The 18,540-nt window shown below is 41.7% G+C and overlaps 1 protein-coding gene across 16 annotated transcripts in view; it reads right to left on the minus strand.

Annotated features, from left to right (window-relative positions):
- Positions 1-18,540, minus strand: part of CIT (citron rho-interacting serine/threonine kinase) — a 162,206-nt gene that overhangs the window by 125,586 nt on the left and 18,080 nt on the right. For 14 of the 16 annotated variants that reach the window (XM_081790717.1, XM_078435727.2, XM_078435726.2 and 11 more), the window contains exons 5-7: positions 17,074-17,175; positions 6,528-6,670; positions 5,245-5,338 (exon numbers count right to left, since the gene is read on the minus strand). In XM_081790717.1, coding sequence (XP_081646843.1) covers positions 5,245-5,338; positions 6,528-6,670; positions 17,074-17,175 — 339 coding nt within the window. Of the gene's footprint in view, positions 1-5,244; positions 5,339-6,527; positions 6,671-8,148; positions 8,218-17,073; positions 17,176-18,540 lie in introns of all 16 variants that reach the window. The other 2 variants (XM_078435718.2, XM_078435719.1) reach the window with 1 other exon arrangement.

Below are 18,540 nucleotides of genomic sequence, written 5' to 3' on the forward strand. Positions count from 1 at the left end.
AAATTTGAAGGCTAAGGATCACCTCTCTGACTTCTTCCCTATCAACACAGAAAGGGCCTGATGTTAATCATATACTGTGTTGACCAATAATCCTACAGCCGTCCAATAGCCCTGCCTTTAAAGAGGTTTCTCTCGGGGCGCCTGGGTGGCTCAGTCGGTTGAGCGTCCGACTTCGGCTCAGGTCACAATCTCGTGGTCTGCGGGTTCGAGCCCCGCGTCGGGCTCTGGGCTGATGGCTCGGAGCCTGGAGCCTGCTTCCGATTCTGTGTTTCCCTCTCTCTCTGCCCCTCCCCCATTCATGCTGTGTCTCTCTCTGTCTGAAAAATAAATAAATGTTAAAAAAAAAAAAAATTTAAAGAGGTTTCTCTCACATCAGCAGTTACATGGGCAGAAACGAACTTTCTCCCTATTAAAGGATGTTGAGTGCCCCTGAGTGACTTTAGATATTTTGTAGGTATGGCCACACCTCTTTAAGGCTGGGCTTTATATTAAGAAAGGCAATTTGCTTTGCTTTGTTTTGACCAGAAACTTAGTCCCCTTCTCTAGGGACAGACACCCAAGCTCTTCCAGCTCATAACTTTAATCTTGTCCATTCCTCTGCCCCAAAGACCCACGATTATAGGAAACAGACCCACTCTCCCTACTCCTTCTCTTTTCACCCCTTTTCTCAAGCCCACCATAGGTTTTCCAAACCCTAAATCCAGACAGCAGTGTGATGCTGTTATTCTTTACACCAGTCATCTGTTGCTTTGGGCAACGGCATTTCCACTGGGAGGACGCCTGGCTGGCCCAGTCAGCGGAACATGCAAATCTTGACCTCGGAGTTGTGAGATCGAGCCCCACACTGGGTGTAGAGATCACATTAAAAAAAAATAAAATCTTTAAAAAAAAAAAAAAAAAAAAGAATCTCCACTGCAAGTACCCACTGGGAAAGCTAGACAGTCATACCGCCCAAGAAAACCAAAGGCCATTGTTGATAGACAAAAGTGGGCAGAAAGGATACCACATCTGGTCTAAGACAGGGTACCTTACCCTTGAGGAATTGAAAGTAGCTTAAGTCAAGAGGAAGCCTCGATGCTGGGGAGCCTGAGCTAAGACTTCTATTTTTTTTTGATATGAAATTTATTGTCAAATTGGTTTCCATACAACACCCAGTGCTCATCCCAACAGGTGAAGACTTCTATCTATCTTTTAATGTGTATGTAAATGTTAATGAGCTCAGCACAGGATTCAGATTAAACTACAGGGTTTTAATAAAAACCCTCAATACTGACAATGAGAAATAAAAGTATTTTTTAAATACGAAAACAAGAGGAGAAAAACTGCAATGTCATCACTGATTAAACGCTTACCCTTTATGCCTAATTACCTTGCAGAACCATTAATATGCAATCCTCAAATATGCACTGCTTGCACTTGCTGGGTTTTATTTTATTATCACACTAGATTGTTTGGAAATATTCAGTTCTCCTTGTTTGCAGCGCACGGGGATTGGTCACTTGTTCACAACCAAAGAGTCGAAAGGAACTGGACTGGGTCACGTTATCAGCATGACCCAGCAAAGGGCGTAAGTCACCAATGCCTCATTTTCAAACTCAAGATTAGACTTATCCAAGAGCGTCAGGTAACTCCCTAACTACTGCCCTCTAACAGATATGTGATTATACACATTTATGTCTAATCACTTTATAATTTTCAAAATTTTAAGGAAAATATCCCTAGCTTCCCTTACGGACATCTCTGACATAAAGTATATTAAGTACTTAATAGTAATTAACAAAGGCTTTTAATGACAATTTAATGACTGTTAAATTTCCATTAGCTACCGACCTCCAAGCACATTAAACCCATTTAACACGTAATACCACCATCCTGACAAGGATTTTGCAAGATGGTTTCACTCTCTTCTGGTGGGAATTCACAGCCAGCTAATCTGGGTGAGATATTAAAAGTGGAGCCATGTATTGTGGGCCAGCCTGCCTGACAGTACACCATCTGATAATTAACTAGTTAATTTTCACTGTATTGATAAGGAAGAAAATACACCAATTCAGCAGGAGACAATAAGAAAATGACTAGGAGACAGAAAACTGAGTTGTATTTCAGGAAATAGAGAGGTTAAGGCAAGAAAAAAAAGGGGGTAGATTAACTTAGATTCCTTTACAAGCAGAAAGCAGATGAGAAGTAAGAAAACCACCATCTGCCTCCTCCCAATCCCCTTCCCCTAAAATGCTTATTAAACATAAAACTATTTCAGGGCGCCTGGGTGGCTCAGTAGGTTAAGCATCTGACTTCGGCTCAGGTCATGATCTCACAGTTCGTGAGTTCAAGTCCTGTGTCAGGCTCTGTGCTGACAGCTCAGAGCCTGGAGCCTGCTCCGGATTCTGTCTCCCTCTGCCCCTCCCCTGCTCATGTTCTCTCTCAAAGAATAAATAAACATTAAAAAAAATGTTTTTTTTTTTTTTAAACTATTTCAACCTAACTTTCCCCATGTAGCTGCCCAGGGCAGAAAGGAGGGGGGATGGGGGGCGTATCTCACTATGTTGTTCCTCTTGGGGAAAAGGAATAAAAGCTTTTCACTCCTACATAAATCTCAAAAAAGTCTATCTCCTATGAGTTTCCAACCACTAAATGAGGCTGATTAACACTTAACATGCTATACTGCTCTTTGTTTACAATCTCCTTACAAATGTTTGTGTGAGAGCTGAAAGAGACAGGTTGGAAGCTTCACTATTTGTCACTCTTTGAGATTCTAATAAGGTAAGGTGGGTGACCAAAGTCACACCGCAGGTCAAAGGCATATCTCAGTTCAACAGCCAAACCTCTAGGCAGTATGGCCCCGTGTTAGTAAGGAGAATACTCCAAAGCAACATTCTGACTAAGCGGCTTGGAATAACGACAATGGAAGATGGAAAACCCTATAGATCTAAGAGTCACAAATACCTAAAATTCATAGATAATATTTGTGAGCAGTAGGGAAAGGATTAATTGATTTTGGGTGAGTAACATATATAAATTTCAGTAAATGTAGATTATATATGGTATATTTTGAGTACAAAAAATATTCTGAACCCCCTTTTCACCTAGGAAACATTCTACTTAAAGGAAACATGTGCTTAACCCACCAAAAATACAACATATATTTTTTAAAAAGTATAATTCGATATCCATACTCGACTTCACCTAGATTGTAGATTATTGGTCTTCCATAATTAAATGGCCTTTGCACTGAAAACAATGCTAAAAATTCCCTCCTACGTGCTTGTCACATTCTGGCCCTAAAAGTACAAAGTTCTGGAGAGGAGACTCTTCCTCCAAGAGAAGAGGAGATGACTGTTCTCATGTGTTGGACTGAGTGCCGTCTTTCCTTCACCAGACTAATCAGGGATTGAGCACTGAGCTGCAAATAAACCTGAGTGACCCTGGAGGGCTCCCCGGAAGTGAAGGTTGTTCCAATTAGAAGAACTGAAAAGGGTAGTCTGAAGCCCTAAAAAACAGAAATCTGAAATGAAGTAAAGTCCAGTCTCTCCATCAAGGGCTCTGAAGAAAGTGATTCCAGATGCACAGATCAGGCCTTACTTTATTCCCATTTATTTACCAAGTATTGACTTTGGACCACAATCTAGTTTTCCAAGTAGATTTTCTTATTGCAAGCACGTAGTGCTGGCTCTCATTAATAAGCTTTCTGATGTTTCTCAACTGACTTGCAATCGTTCTCAACCAGGGGTGATTTTGTCCCCAAGAAACACTGAGCAATGTCTGGAGAGATTTCTGGTTTTCACAAATGGAGGGGAGGGTGTTATCAGCATCTAGTAGATATGTAGCTAAATATCCTAGAATACACAGGAGAGCCCCCTGCAACAAAGAATTACCCAGAGCAAAATGTCAGTGGTGTTGACCATGTACCTATGCTTCAATTATTAGACTATGTACCTATGTGTCAGTTTATTTCTAGATGCATGAGTTCATTACAGTCACTCATGCAATGTACAAGTTTTTCAATCCTAGATGATAAAACTTTGCATTACTTTTTTCCTCTGCTTTATTCCAGTAAATTCAAAACTTAAGTTTTCATACCTGTTTCTGAATTGCACATAATTTTTAAAACATAAAATGCTTTGATCCTATAACCTAATTCTCATTGTAATGATCAAGTAGAATCAATTACAAGAACATAATTTGGGAGGAGGGGAACCAGCACATAGGGAGACTGTTTCTCCAAGGATCTGAACACCAAGCAAATTATCTCAAGTAGGCCTCAGGTCTGCAGAACAGGGTGGCCAGCCCCTGGAGTGCAAAGAGTTAACATAACCCCAAGCCTTTTCCTAATATCAACCTAACAATATTCATCTTTCTTCCAAGGAACTTGAGCAAAAAAGGCAATTTTACATATTTCCCTTCATAAGGACTTAACTCTTAGAGGCTGGAGGGAAAGGGGGCATTTTAAAGAATAACCTCCCTAACCTCTGAATTTGTGCATTTTAACTAGAATCAGTATTTTACTGAGAAAGAATCAAATGCAAAGTTCCTAAGAATTTTGTCCAGGTCACCAAATGACTCCTTTGCAAAATAAGTCTTTAAGTCTAAGTTGATTTTCTCATAGACCTACCATTTTTTTGCATAGTTGCCATGAAAATTCACACTTTAGTATATACCAACTTTATTAGATTTTTTTAAATTTATATATATTTTTTTGCTTTGTCATCTTTTTCTAAAGTATTCTTGCTCTTGGTCTCAGCAGATACCCTCTTGCCTTCCCTTTTTAGCAGGTGGAATACAGCGTAATTTTTACCAAAGATCCAGGACATGGAAATACATTTTCAGCAGTAGGTTCTTAATGCTTAAGGATATTTGTTTAAATGTGCCAGTGATTTATTTCAATTTTGCTGCATAGGAAATAGAAATTTGAGATAAAGAAGATGATAGAAGGCAATCTATAATAAGGAAAATGAAAAGAAAAACAAAATAAGCATTTTCCCTTTTTAACCAAACTATTAAGGATGTTCCTAAAAATGTTTTGTAGGGTATTAACAGATGTTATACATAAAAGGGTGTCAAGATCAAGTAAGTCTGGGAAACAGCTCCTATCCCCCTATCCCCACCCATGGAGAAATCCTGCCATATACTGGCAGATGAAGATTCCAAAATGTTGCTCAAAGTTTTCCCATATTTTCCAAATTTACAAGGACCACAGAACACTTTGTAGCATAATCTCTATTAAGCTATCTTGCTCCATTTTGTTACCATCTTATTCGAGCTCATTTTAGCCGCTGATCCAAAATCCACAAGCTTGATGTGTCCTATTCGGTCAATGAGTATGTTCTCAGGCTTGACGTCTCTAAGAAAATCAGGGCCACAAATTAGTATTGTTTTCTCCACGCCAATCAGCAAGCAACTGTAAACCTAGGATATCAATTCAGCCAAGAATCTCAAGGTCTATGTTCTGCTATACATACCTCCTGATTGATAGATATAAATAATAAGCAAAACATTCTGCAAAACAAATTTAAGAAAAAGAAGGAGAAGAAAGAAAAGGAGGAGGATGAGAAGGAAGAGGAGGAGAAAGGGAAGTAGATGGAAATAGAAAAGAGCAGGAGGGAGAGAGGAAGGGAGGAGAAAGGAACAAATCTAAGTTATTAGATGGATTATTTCTCCTAGAGACACACATTTTACATTATGAAAGCAACAAGGGGATTTGCCTAAGGTCATGTAGCTAAGTCAATGGAAAAACCTGATATTCTATTCGAGGTCTCATGACTCCTGGCCTAACTGTGGTTCCATTCCCACAACATTCTCGGAGGTACATAAAATGTCACATGAGCAAGGATGTAAAAAAACATTTTTCAACAGAGGGTGGAACACCTGTGTGAATTACTAACTAATTCTGTAAGGTCAGAAGTACAACTCCATGGGATTCTGCCCCTACATGGTATGCCAGTTCCTTCTGCAAATCAAATTCAGTTCTTCTACCATGTAACCTGAAGAACCCACGCAAGAGTTCTCAGTCTTATCAGCTACATTAACAGATCTTATTAGCAAACTTGAGAACGTTATAATTATAGATCTATTTCACTGCTGAATGAGTAAGCTGAAAGGTCTGCCATTTTGGAAAATATACTTTCAGCCATTTACAGTTAGGACTGGTTAAAATTTGGGGGTGTCTGGGTGGCTCAGTCGGTCGAGCGTCTGACTCTCAGTTTCGGCTCAGGTCATGATCTCATGGGTTCACGAGTTCAAGCCCCGCATCGGGCTCCACACTGACAGTGCGCAGCCTGCTTGGGATTCTCTCTCTCTCTCCCTCTCTTTCTGCCCCTTCCTACACACTCTCTCTCTCACTCTCTACCCCAGAATGAATGAATAAGTAAATAAATAAATAAATAAACTTAAAAAAAAAAAAAAAAAGACTGGTTAAAATTTGGAGGGAGCATTATTTTGATGCTGAAATCATTCATCCATTCATTCATTCTACTGTGGGACTTGTTAGGTGATACAGATAAATTCTCGTATACTACCTGAGTCTCACTTACCGATGCACATATCCCATCTGATGAATGCTGTGAACAGCCAAAATCAATTCGGCTAGGTAAAACTGAATCGTATTTTCATCTAATTGGTCCTCGTATCTGTTCAAAAGTGACAGCAAGTCCCCTCCAGGCTGATATTCCATGACCTGTATAGAATACCAAAGTTATTAATTCTTCATACACCCCAGAAGGGAATGTCTCAATTAGAGCCTCAAATGCTGCCTGACGTGTTATAATTACAACATCTCCACAAAGCAACCAAGATGTGAGAGACGTATTGTAAGTCACGTAGGATGAGATCCCTGCCCTAAGGAAATTACATCCAATACCCAAGAGAATCACTATAATGAAAGACTAGTCCCAGACACCACGCACAGTGTTTGCAAGGTAAGCTTGAAAAGCTGAATTAAATCCACCCACTCACCTACCCACCCACCCAAGTTGACACCCCAGACATTCCCTAGGATTTGGTACACAGTGTAGATGGAAATTGCTGGAGGGCAACAAACCCTCTGGCATCCCTTCTGTATTTCTCTCGGCACCCAGCAGAACACAGGAAGGGTGCACCAAATGTGATACAACCTTTTCCTGCAACAGTCATCTGACCACATCTGTTACAAATTTAAATGTGAAATATATACTCTTTGACGTAATAATTCCACTTCTGACCACTTATCTCACAGGAACTTATAGTAGTTTGTAGATCAATAAGACACACAGATTCACTGCAGCATTGCTTGAGACACAGGAGAGAGAAAAAGCCTGGAAATCACCCAAATATCCATCATTAAGAAATTCCTGAAATATGACATATCTAAACCATGGGAGAAGATGTAGATATGAAAAATGAACAGACTCCCTTTATTCATACTGCCGTGGAAAGCTGCCCATGATAATATAAAGTGACATACAGGATAAAGTACAACCTCTTTTTTCTGATAAAAAAATTATTACATTTGTTAACATATACATGATATTATGTTTGAGGCCGGTTTGCCTGGGTGGCTACAAACTGCAGCCTGGTGACTTAAGCTCTCAGCCTTTCAGTTTCATCCACTGTAAAATGAGGATAAGACTAATTCCCTCGCAACACCCTGCCTGGCACCAACAAGGTCTTCAACTGCCAGTCAGGAGTCTTCCTTTCCCGACCTTCACTGCATAATCCTTTCCTGGCTGGGAGAAGCCGGGACACATTTCGACCACTCTTACTCAGCTCTCTCTCGTCCTTTGCTCTGATTTCCCATTTTGTGAGCCACACTATAAATGTCTTTTGTTTTAAGTTGTCTCAAATCCTATCTGGAAAGAGGCAAGATCCAAATAAACATCTTAAAAAAAAAAAAAAAATACTAAATCTCTCCAGCTACTGCATTCCAGAAGCCAATTTTGGGATGTGAATTCTCTCCCTCCTCCTCCAAACTCCTGTTTGCTTTTGGTCCAGAATTAGAAGAAAGCTCTAGTCGAGTGAGACATGGAGCATCTGTACATTCCACAGAGGCCCCAGGCTGGTCCAGTAAAGATTCTGCCCAGCACCGAGTCAACCCTACCCCAGAGACCGCTGGAGGAGCCAGTGACCTGCATGTCCTCCCCAAGGGCTCTGGGTCACCTGGGAGTCTCCCCCACTCACGTGGCATCTTGCATGGAGCAGAGAGTCAACCAGATACTGGACAATTTGAAGAGTAAGGTTCCATTTGCACTGTAATTATTGGGGAAAAAATGATTTATGAACTAACAAGAAGGGTGAAGTGTAGAAGGAGTGGCGGCTAAAATGCAGCCTTTATTGCCCCAAAGTTCACAGCAGATTGAAAGCTACCAGTCCCAGTCCTAGAAGAACCCACAGGAGCCACCTGGCTGCCTAAAGCTCGCCCACTCATCCCAACCTGGTTCTCCACAGGCCCTAGTTATGTCGGTGAATGTTAATTTTTATATCTGTTTTAAACATATATTGCCATTAAAAAGGTCTTAAATGCCCTCTCCCCTCCCCAAAAAAATCACCAGTAACAACAGAAGTACTCATGCTTTTAGAACGGAAACATCTTAAAATAGGAACAATGCATATTTATGACGATACATCGCAGTTAAAAACTTTCTAACCTGGCTCTATTAAAGATGTGAAAAATAGGGGCGCCTCAGTGGCTCAATCGGTTGAGTGTCCAACTTCGGCTCAGGTCATGATCTTGCAGTTTGTGAGTTCGAGCCCCGTGTCAGGCTCTGTGCTGACAGCTCAGAGCCTGGAGCCTGCTTTGGATTCTGCGTCTCCCTCTCTTTGCCCCTCCCCTACTCATGCTCTCTCTCTCTCTCTCAAAAATAAACATTTTTAAAAACTTTTTATAAAAAAAAAAAAGATGTTAAAAATAGAATGGCTGTAAGTTTAAGGATGACAAAGTCAAACATATAGCACCCACTGGCAACTTTTAGGAGCTCACAAACTGACCGCTCTGTAATACTTCACAACTTCACAACTATTCCTAGAGACTCTATTTTGTAATGACCAGTAAAATAGTTCAGAAAATAAGAACCATCTCTTAAAAGGCAAAAAGATATGTATTCTGTGTGCTTATTCAGAAGATCCAATTTCCTGAGCTGAAAATCCCCACCAAAACTAAGATCAGTCTTTTCTGAGTCAAACAACTTTTCATTTCTTCAAAACCAGGGTTGATTGGGAAGACAAGTGACAAAAATTACAACAGCTGCGAGGCAGCATGTTCCACAACATGGGACAAAATAGACACGAAATGACAAACCCCTAAATAGACTGGGTCCTTATCAAAGAACTAATCAGGCTTGAGCCACCAACACGATCCCACATTACCACCCTAAAAATTCAAGTGCCCACTGTTAGAGAACACAATTTGGACATTTACTGAGTAAATCTGTTATCCCCATCCCAAAGCTATCCTGCTGGGGTACAGTCGCTCATTCTGCCAAAATGGGGAACAGGGCTTGTGTGTGGTCAACTCAAGCTTAACCAATCATCTTGCTGTTAAGCTTAGACATATAGAACAGGACTTGGGCACTTTCAGAAAACACCTCTGGACTTTTAAAAATGATACCAAAGCAAGAGGCTCCAAAAGCATCATCAAAAGTCAAAAATTGGGGCGCCTGGGTGGCGCAGTCGGTTAAGCGTCCGACTTCAGCCAGGTCACGATCTCACGGTCCGTGAGTTCGAGCCCCGCGTCGGGCTCTGGGCTGATGGCTCGGAGCCTGGAGCCTGTTTCCGATTCTGTGTCTCCCTCTCTCTCTGTCCCTCCCCCGTTCATGCTCTGTCTCTCTCTGTCCCAAAAATAAAAAAAAATAAAAAAAATAAAAAAAATAAAAAAAAAAAAAAGTCAAAAATTAAGGGGCACCTGGGTGGCTCAGTTGGTTAAACATCTGACTCCTGATTCCGGCTCAGGTCACTATCTCATAGTTTGTGAGATCGAGTCCCATGTCAGGCTCTATGCTGATGGTGTGGAGCCTGCCTGGGATTCTCTCTCCCTCTCTCTCTGCCCCTCCCCAGCTTGCTCGCGCTCTGTCAAAAAATAAACATAAAAAAAATTTTTTAAAACAAAGTCACAAATGAAGAGCCTTTAAATCTCCTTACCAGATGGCTTGCTATGAACTAAACACCAGGGTCAGAAGAACACGATAAACCATTAAAGGCCAAAGTCACCACCCAGGCTGTCCCAGAAAACCCATTCACAGCACCTGCTTTTGTCCAAAAGTGTGACTCCGTCCAGGACTCTGACTACTCAGAGATGCCTGGTGAGGCACTGATACCCCCAAAATGTGGCTTGTCAAACCTGCCTGTCCATCAGAATCATCCAGGGAGGTGCTTTTGAAAAACAGAAAAAAACACATTCATCAAAAAAAAAATTTTTTTTTTGAGTGCCTGCTGTGTGTCAGGCACTATTCTAGATATAAGGAAAACAGCAGAGAGTAAAACAGACAAAAGTCCTTTGCCTTCATGGAGCTGGAATTCTAGAGGAATGAAAAATAGCGAACATTAAGCAGTATGAAAGGGTAAAGTAGGTTTCATTCTCACCCCAACCGGTTATTCAGGGAGCTTGTTAAAAATCCCAGTGACCGTGGGTGAGGTCCAGACACCTGCATTTTTAAGGAGCCACCGGGGTGATTCTGACGCAGCCAGCCCAGCACTGTACTGAGACCCACTGCTGAGGAAGTTGTGGAGACAACGTGGCTCCCTGCTTCAAGCGGGTGAAAAGTTTCTACAGCAAGAGGTGCCCTTGATACAGCCAACACTCCTGCTGCTTGACGTGTTTTTCAATGACTACCTACAGCCTTTCTGACCATCACGACGAGATCACCAGCAACAAAGAGCCGGAAGGTAACCAGTCCGTCAGCACAGAGGCAACAATCCTCCACGGATGGATGAGACATGTGCCTGCCCGCAACGACCAGCTGCAGGTCACCCAAATGGCACTCACCAAGGCATGGTAATCAAAGGCTGGGCGACGGGAGGAGGAAAAGGGCCCTATAGGGAAACAGCCCTAAACAATGCGGCAGCCCTGCAGATGGCAGAGAAAGCACAGCAGCTGACAAACAAGCCTGGCTTGGAGCTATCACAGACTTGCTCTTTTAAAGCAAAGACATTCAGGCCAACAGAGACAAACCCTTCTAATGGCAGCAGCTGCAGATACTAATTAAAGGGCAAATCTTACATGTGTTCGGTTTGGAAGGAGTAGAGGCCTCTCTGTTGGTGTTTGCAGCTACACCCCAAGTACAGGGATAGCAAGGGATAGCAATGCCCATCAGTTGTGTGGCATTTGAAACAAAGGACAAGAGTGTGTGTGTGTGTGTGCGCGCACGTGCACATGAATGCACATACATGCACACCTGCATGCGCTCATATCCATATGTGGGGAAGGGGTGAGTATTTAATAGTCCTTGTACCCTATTCCAATTTGCACAGGATGTCATTAGAAGCATGCTGTGCTGGCCACCCTTTCAGCAACGTGCCCTTGAAATGCTTGCACTACAATCAGCCTGCCTGAAAGTGCCACGGAAATGTAACAATGGTGTTGGCATCGTTATCTGCCCTGTGGACTGTCCCTGATCTTTGGCATCTGGGAGGAAGGAAGGGCTTCTCAAAGCAGAGTGGTCCCTGGCAGGGACTCTAAATTATTCTTCATGAAAGGCAAGGTCACCGAGAGAAAAAGAGAGAAGACCCTTTTTTTTTTTTTTTTTTTTTTTTTTTTTTTTTTTTTTTCAGAAAATAGGAATCCCAGCCTGATTCATCCATCTATTCAGAAAAATCCTCATTGAGCACTGAATCATCCAGAGTCTTGGCAAGAAACGACTGCACACTCAAACTAGGTAACTGAGGACATGAATTAATGAAGCACCCTGCCCTGGTGAAGAACCCTGGGGCTAGTTAAGAGCTGGGGAGTAGGTACCACTTGTCAACCTGAAAGAGCAAAGAGCAAGGGACAGGATCTGAGAAACTTCACCATTGTTGAAGGAGCAAAAGGAGGAAGAAGTAGCCAGAAATTAACTGTAACTATAGCCGTAGGACCATGGTTCTCCAAGTGGGGCCCCCAGACTAGCAGCAGCATCACCTGGGACCTGGTTGCAAATTCTTGGGCTCCATCTTCGATCTACTAAGCCAGAAACTGGGACCATGGGACAAGACAAACTGGGACAATGGAACAAAATTGTGACGACTAAGACTTTAAATGCATTCAGTTGAAATATGCCTCGAAAGACCAGGACATAAAACAACTATTTTGAAGGCACAAGGAACCCCTCCAAGGCAATAACATACTCAGCAACTGAATTGGGGTCAATAAGAGGTATTAATATCTCATTTCACCAATGAGAACATTGAAGCCGAAAAGGCCAATGACTCCAGAGAGACCAACCAAGGAAGAGTAATAAAACAAGAACCTATATTCTAAGTAACAGCTTCCTTCCGACGGGCAGCCAGCTTCCAAACCCAGGCTTCTGAAACAGCAACATGAGAACATGCTGGTGAGTTTTGAGACATGCCTGAAAACTGGATAATCTTTTCTGAGAGATCAAAACAGCACATGTCTCACTGTCAAAACTATCATAAGCTGCCACATTTTACGAAAATAAACAATGAAGTTGTATTTGTTAACTCTCTCCAGACTCCCAGTGTCAGCAGAGGCTAGAGCCCAACACCCACAGGCCACAGGGGTCACTGTCTAAAAACAGCCAACCTCCAAACTGTCCCTACAAAGGAAGGAAATACCACCTGTGCAACTGCTTCGGTGCAAAGCGAGACAATATAAAGAACTAATCCCAAGCAGGACTTCAGAACCGGGGACGGAACAGAAGTGCTTTGGGATGTGACAGTGTAACATAATGGGTAAAAGTATGGGAGGTGGATCTAGGGGGCCTGGCTTCAAAACCCAGATCTCTTATTGCCTACAAAAGTAGGTGTTTTAACCTCTGTGGCAGACTACAACTGGTCCCCCAAATCCATTCTTCCTGAAGCTGGAGAATGACCATGCCACTAGATGGTATAGATGTAAGGTCATATGATCAAGTTCTAGTCAATAAAATAGGAAAGGAAATGATGTGCCCCACTTTCATATCTTTCTAAGTAAAAGGAATTTGCTTGTTCTGTCCTCTACTCCTTTTTCCTACCAGCCAGGTGAAATGAGAATATGAAATACCCGACTTCAACCACATCAAAGAGGACAACATCCTAAGGGATGAGGAGCCACAAGATGGAAGGAACCTGGGTCCCTGGATTATCACATACAACAGAGCTGCTCTGTCAGTTCCGACTGTATTTTGGTATCTTTTTGTTACAGTAGCTTAGTCTATACCTTAACTAATACATCCTATGTGCAACTGGGGGAGAAAAAATTGGAATGAACAGAGGGAAGTCAATGTGAGGCCACTGTAAGGAAAGAAGATTCATGGATCGGTTGTGACTCAGAGCAAGGGCAGCCTGAAGACACATGGCATGAAAAACATCAATACAAAGCCAGCAAGCTTTAAGAATCCCACAAAGGGCTTAGATGCAACAATACTACAAGTGGTGAGTTGCAAAACAATGGTTTCTTTGTAAAGACCAGCTCCTTCCTGGAAGGACACTGGTGAAGGCATCTGTTATACAGAATTGAGCAGATTTCACCATGAACCAGACCAACAAAGCGCTGTTTCCATGGGCTGCCTGCCAGAACACAGAACTAGCCTTGTTATATAGAACCAGACATTAATACAATGGACTTCATTGAAATTTTCTATATGCCAGAAAATGGCAAGCCACATTCATTGGTATGTAACGACAAATAAATTTTTAACCATCAAATTTCAAAAGGATCCAAGTTCAATTTCCCTGCACTGCACTCCAAATTTTGAAAATCCCACTGGATCTAACTTGAATTACATACTTTAGAGAATAAAACTCATACTACTCATGTGTGATTTCCATAACACAGTAAGTAAATCTGTATGTAAATCAATTTCTATGAAATTAATCAGACATTCGTTGAATAAACGCATCTTAAGCATTTACTTGGGGAAGCACCACAGGAAGCAAGGGAAACAGAATCCCTCCATTAGTGGAGGGAGGTGTAGCCTGGTAGGGTAGCCCAACACCCACTCACGAAGAGGACAAACAGGGTGTTATGAGTATGCAGCCAGAAGGGCAACCCTCCCGGAAGAAGAGAGGCCAGGATGAGTTTCTGGAAGAAGTGATACCTGGCCCAAGTCCAGAAGGAGAAACAGGAGTTAGCCTGGGAAACAGGGAAAGAGGGAACAGCGTGGAGAAAGGTCAGAGGCCAGATCAAAGAACCAAAGGAAGGTCAGGATGAATGTAAAGTAAAAACAAAGAAATGGTAAGCAACAAGCCTAGAGGTATATATGAAAAAGGCCTTGGAAACCACATGGAAGAGTCTGGACTTTATCCAGAGGGCAGCAGGGAGTCTTAAAGGGTTTTAACAGTGGGATGACTTGGCTGCAGTGTGTAGAAGACCTGGGGGAAGGGCAAGACAGATGGCAGGGAGAACACTTAGGAGGTTACTGCAGTAATGCAGGCAAAAAAAGATGGCAGCAGGAACTCACCCAGTCGAAGCAAGAATGGAGAGAAGAGACAGCTTTGAGAAATATATAGGTCACTGATTCCTACTTGTTTTATTCACTGATTTCTAAATGTATCTTCAATTAAACTGCATTTGCATCACAAGTGAACGTTCAACTGCCAGGGAGCTTAGGATAATTTATGTTTCCCCAAACTTCAAAGGTCTGGTGATCTATAAGTGGTCAATAGATACAATGGAATTTTGGTACTTCACGATACCAATATAGATCTATGGTCCCCTTATCTTGTGGCAGAATGTATTTCCAGATGCAGAAATGTTCAGATTTTAGAAAAGTAAAATGGTGCATTTACTTTATGTTATCTAACACCCTAGGGTATGGCTTGAGATATCACCCTGTAATCAAATGCAATCAAAATCACAATTTTTTGGCAAAATTACAAATAGTCATACTAAAGGGAATGAAGAAGAGATTCAGGTCAGGTTTTGCTGCCAAATAAGTAACTAAGGAACTTGAGGTTATTCAGAGCTCTGGGCATTTCAGAACTGCAGATAAAGAATGGGGGATCTATAATCATATCTTAGTTCCAATGCTGAGTTTGGATATTTATAAGAAAACTGTACCCTTAGCAAGCATTTTACTCCAAATTACCAACATACTTGAGAAGAGAATGCAGACAGGGAAATAATTACAAGATCCCATCAGCAATACCCAACTGAGCTATGAAAGAAGGGTGTAAAAATGTCATTGCAGCCAGGTATCAATGTGCTGAGGCAACTAGAACTCCAGGAGACAGCTGTTTTGAGATCATTCCCCTCTTGTAAGATGGCGGCTAGAAAACCTGGAAAGATGGTCATTAAGCTAGGAATGCCAATGCCAGGGGCAACATCCAGATGGAAGCCCCACGGACAAAAGGCCCACAAAAGGAAGCCCCCTGCCACTGGGAGGTCTCTTAGCAGAGGAGAGGCTGATATTCCCAGACCATAAGGCATTCCAGTTAGGCTGTGCCCAAGCGGAAGTCCACAGCAGTTAATTACACGATTAAAAAGAAAAAGGGAAGGTCTACCACTAGGACAAAGTCAATTGGTAGGGATAAAAATGGTGGCACCGAAGAGGTTAAAATTTTTGAAATGACCAGGTATTACCCTCTTGAAGATGCACTTTGAAAAGTGTTGAGCCATGAAAACAAAAATAGAAACAAAACTACTAGTCAACACAAAGGAAACTACGAGCTGGTATCACTCCCAGGGCCACTCTGGTCATCCTCATTGGCCACCCGAATACAAGCAATGTCAACCACCAGTTGTCATCACTGTTACATAGAACACTTAGAATTTGTCATCACCTCTACCATGTGGTTAGTGCAAGGCCAATCTCCTAATGCGTTTGTATGTAAACATTCTTGCTCAGAAGGCTAGGTGGGGCTGGGGCTCAGAAGGCTGTGGGGGGTACTTCTCTACCAGCAATAGGTTCTCAACTAATAGGAAACCAAATAAAGTGCTTATTACAGGTCACAAATAAAGGCAATAAAGTCCCCCAAAACTATCCAGTGGAAGTTTGAGATAAATTGGAATCCAACCCTTTCTTACCCTTTCCTCTTACATGAGCCTCTATAAGAGTTTCTCTCCATTCAAGGTAATAGTATGATAGTCTTGTTTTAAGGGCTTAATCAGGAACAAAAATTGTTTCTGGGATAAATTTTTTTACTTTAGGAATCTAAGCCCCCAAGAACCTAAACAAGGCTCCAGAATTAATTTTAGTATTGTGAAAGTTATGCTACACGTACATCAGAAATACTATGGCATTGTTCAAAAGAACAAGGCAGATCTGTATGTACTGACATGGAAAAATGTCCAGGGTAAATTGCTGAAAGGCAAAAAGCAAGCTGAAGAAAAGAGTAGAAAGTAATATACGAGTTTCATAAAACAAACTATATACATGTGTTATAAATATAGACATGGAAATATTTTTTCCATGAGGGTCAGGAAGAACATACATAACCAATAATAGGTTCCCCTAGGGAAAGGGATTAGAAAGAAAGGTAGAGAACTTTCCCTATTTCATACAGTTCTGCAGTGTTTGCATCTTCTTAAAATAACTGTGCATTATCTCAATTTTTAAAAATTAAAAAATTTAAATGATGTTCACTAGACTTAGTGGTTGATCATTTCGCAGCATATACAAATACTGAATCATTACACTGTACACCTGAAGCTAATGTAATGTTGTATGTCAATTATGTCTCAAAAAAAAAAAATTAAAGCAAGAGTCTATTAAAGGTAGTATCAGACTATTTCCAAATAAATGATTTCTCATTATTGCCCTTTAAGCCACAGCTACAATACTCAACAATAAATGGGGCTGTTTCTAAATGGGATAGCCCTTCATCTTTAGGACAAGGAGAACAGGGAGACACCTTAAAGTCAGGACAGCAACTCAACAGAGCATATGGACAAGAAACACATCCAGTTCTATGTCTATGATATCTGAGTATCAGCATTGGACTAATTCCAGAGAGATGGATGAAAAGACTCACCAGATAAAGGTTATTTTTGTCCTGAAAGGCGTACTGTAACTGGGGAATCCAAGGGCTTGTGCTCTGAGATAATATGTTCCGTTCTTCCTCAAAAAATGAAACCTAGGGGGAAAAGAAACCCTTTAGACAATTATAATATAAAGAACAAAGTGTTGGGGGAGGGGTGAATGTCCCAACCTCTCTTTTTTATTTATTTATTTATTTATTTTTTATTTTTTAATATATGAAATTTACTGTCAAATTGGTTTCCATACAACACCCAGTGCTCATCCCAAAAGGTGCCCTCCTCAATACCCATCACCCACCCTCCCCTCCCTCCCACCCCCCATCAACCCTCAGTTTGTTCTCAGTTTTTAACAGTCTCTTATGCTTTGGCTCTCTCCCACTCTAACCTCTTTTTTTTTTTTTCCCTTCCCCTCCCCCATGGGTTTCTGTTACGTTTCTCAGGATCCACATAAGAGTGAAACCATATGGTATCTGTCTTTCTCTGTATGGCTTATTTCACTTAGCATCACACTCTCCAGTTCCATCCACGTTGCTACAAAAGGCCATATTTCATTTTTTCTTATTGCCACGTAGTATTCCATTGTGCCAACCTCTCTCTTTAAGCCTAAACTGATGTCTCTAGTTTAAGAAAAGAAAAACCATCCCTTAGCCCAGCACTCCACAAATTTCATTCATTCGTCTACTTTGCTCATGATTTTTGCCAGATCTGTGTATTATCTGTCCAATTATTTACTTTTGTCCTTAAAGCAACTCACTTCTTTTGAATCTAAATATCTCCCTCTTTTTCTTCTTCACCTTCTCTCCCTGAATAATTCAGTCCTAAATCCATTAGGTGGAACAGAACAAGGTAAGCATCCATAACAGGTAGTAGGGAGAGTGGGACACAGTGGCCCAGAACAGGGTGCCAAGCCCAAGCAGGGTGAGGAGGGCGGCAACTATGTGTGGGGGCGGGGGGGGGGGGGGGGCAGAGGGAGGCAGTCCAATATCAGGTATCAAGGGCCCAAATAGGGTGAGGAAGCCATCCACATGCAGCGATAGCCTGGAACAGGGCATCTAAGCCTACCAATGAGAAGAGTGGCAGCAAAGACAGTAGACTGGATACACAGAGATGCATAAAATAAGCTAAGATATTATGGGTGATATCAGAGAAGGGAGCTACAAACACAGAAAGGGTGAACACTAGAATACACTCAGGGAAGTTGGACTGAACCTGGACGTACTGGTATGAACACATGGTTTTTCAATATACAGAGATGGAGAAATAGAGAAATAAATGTGTGTGTGTGTGTGTGTGTGTGTGTGTGTGTGTGTGCGCGTGTGTGCACGCGCACGCAAGTAGCTATATTAAAAACCTGAATTTCTATTCTCTAGCTCTGCTCACTGAAAGGGATCTGGAAGCAGTGACACTCCAACAGCAATAAGGACACCTAGTACCCGGATCTTGGTTTCTAAATACCATTT

Source organism: Panthera onca, chromosome D3 (genome assembly GCF_046562875.1).
Source record: "Panthera onca isolate mPanOnc1 chromosome D3, mPanOnc1 haplotype 2, whole genome shotgun sequence".
NCBI lineage: Eukaryota > Metazoa > Chordata > Mammalia > Carnivora > Felidae > Panthera > Panthera onca.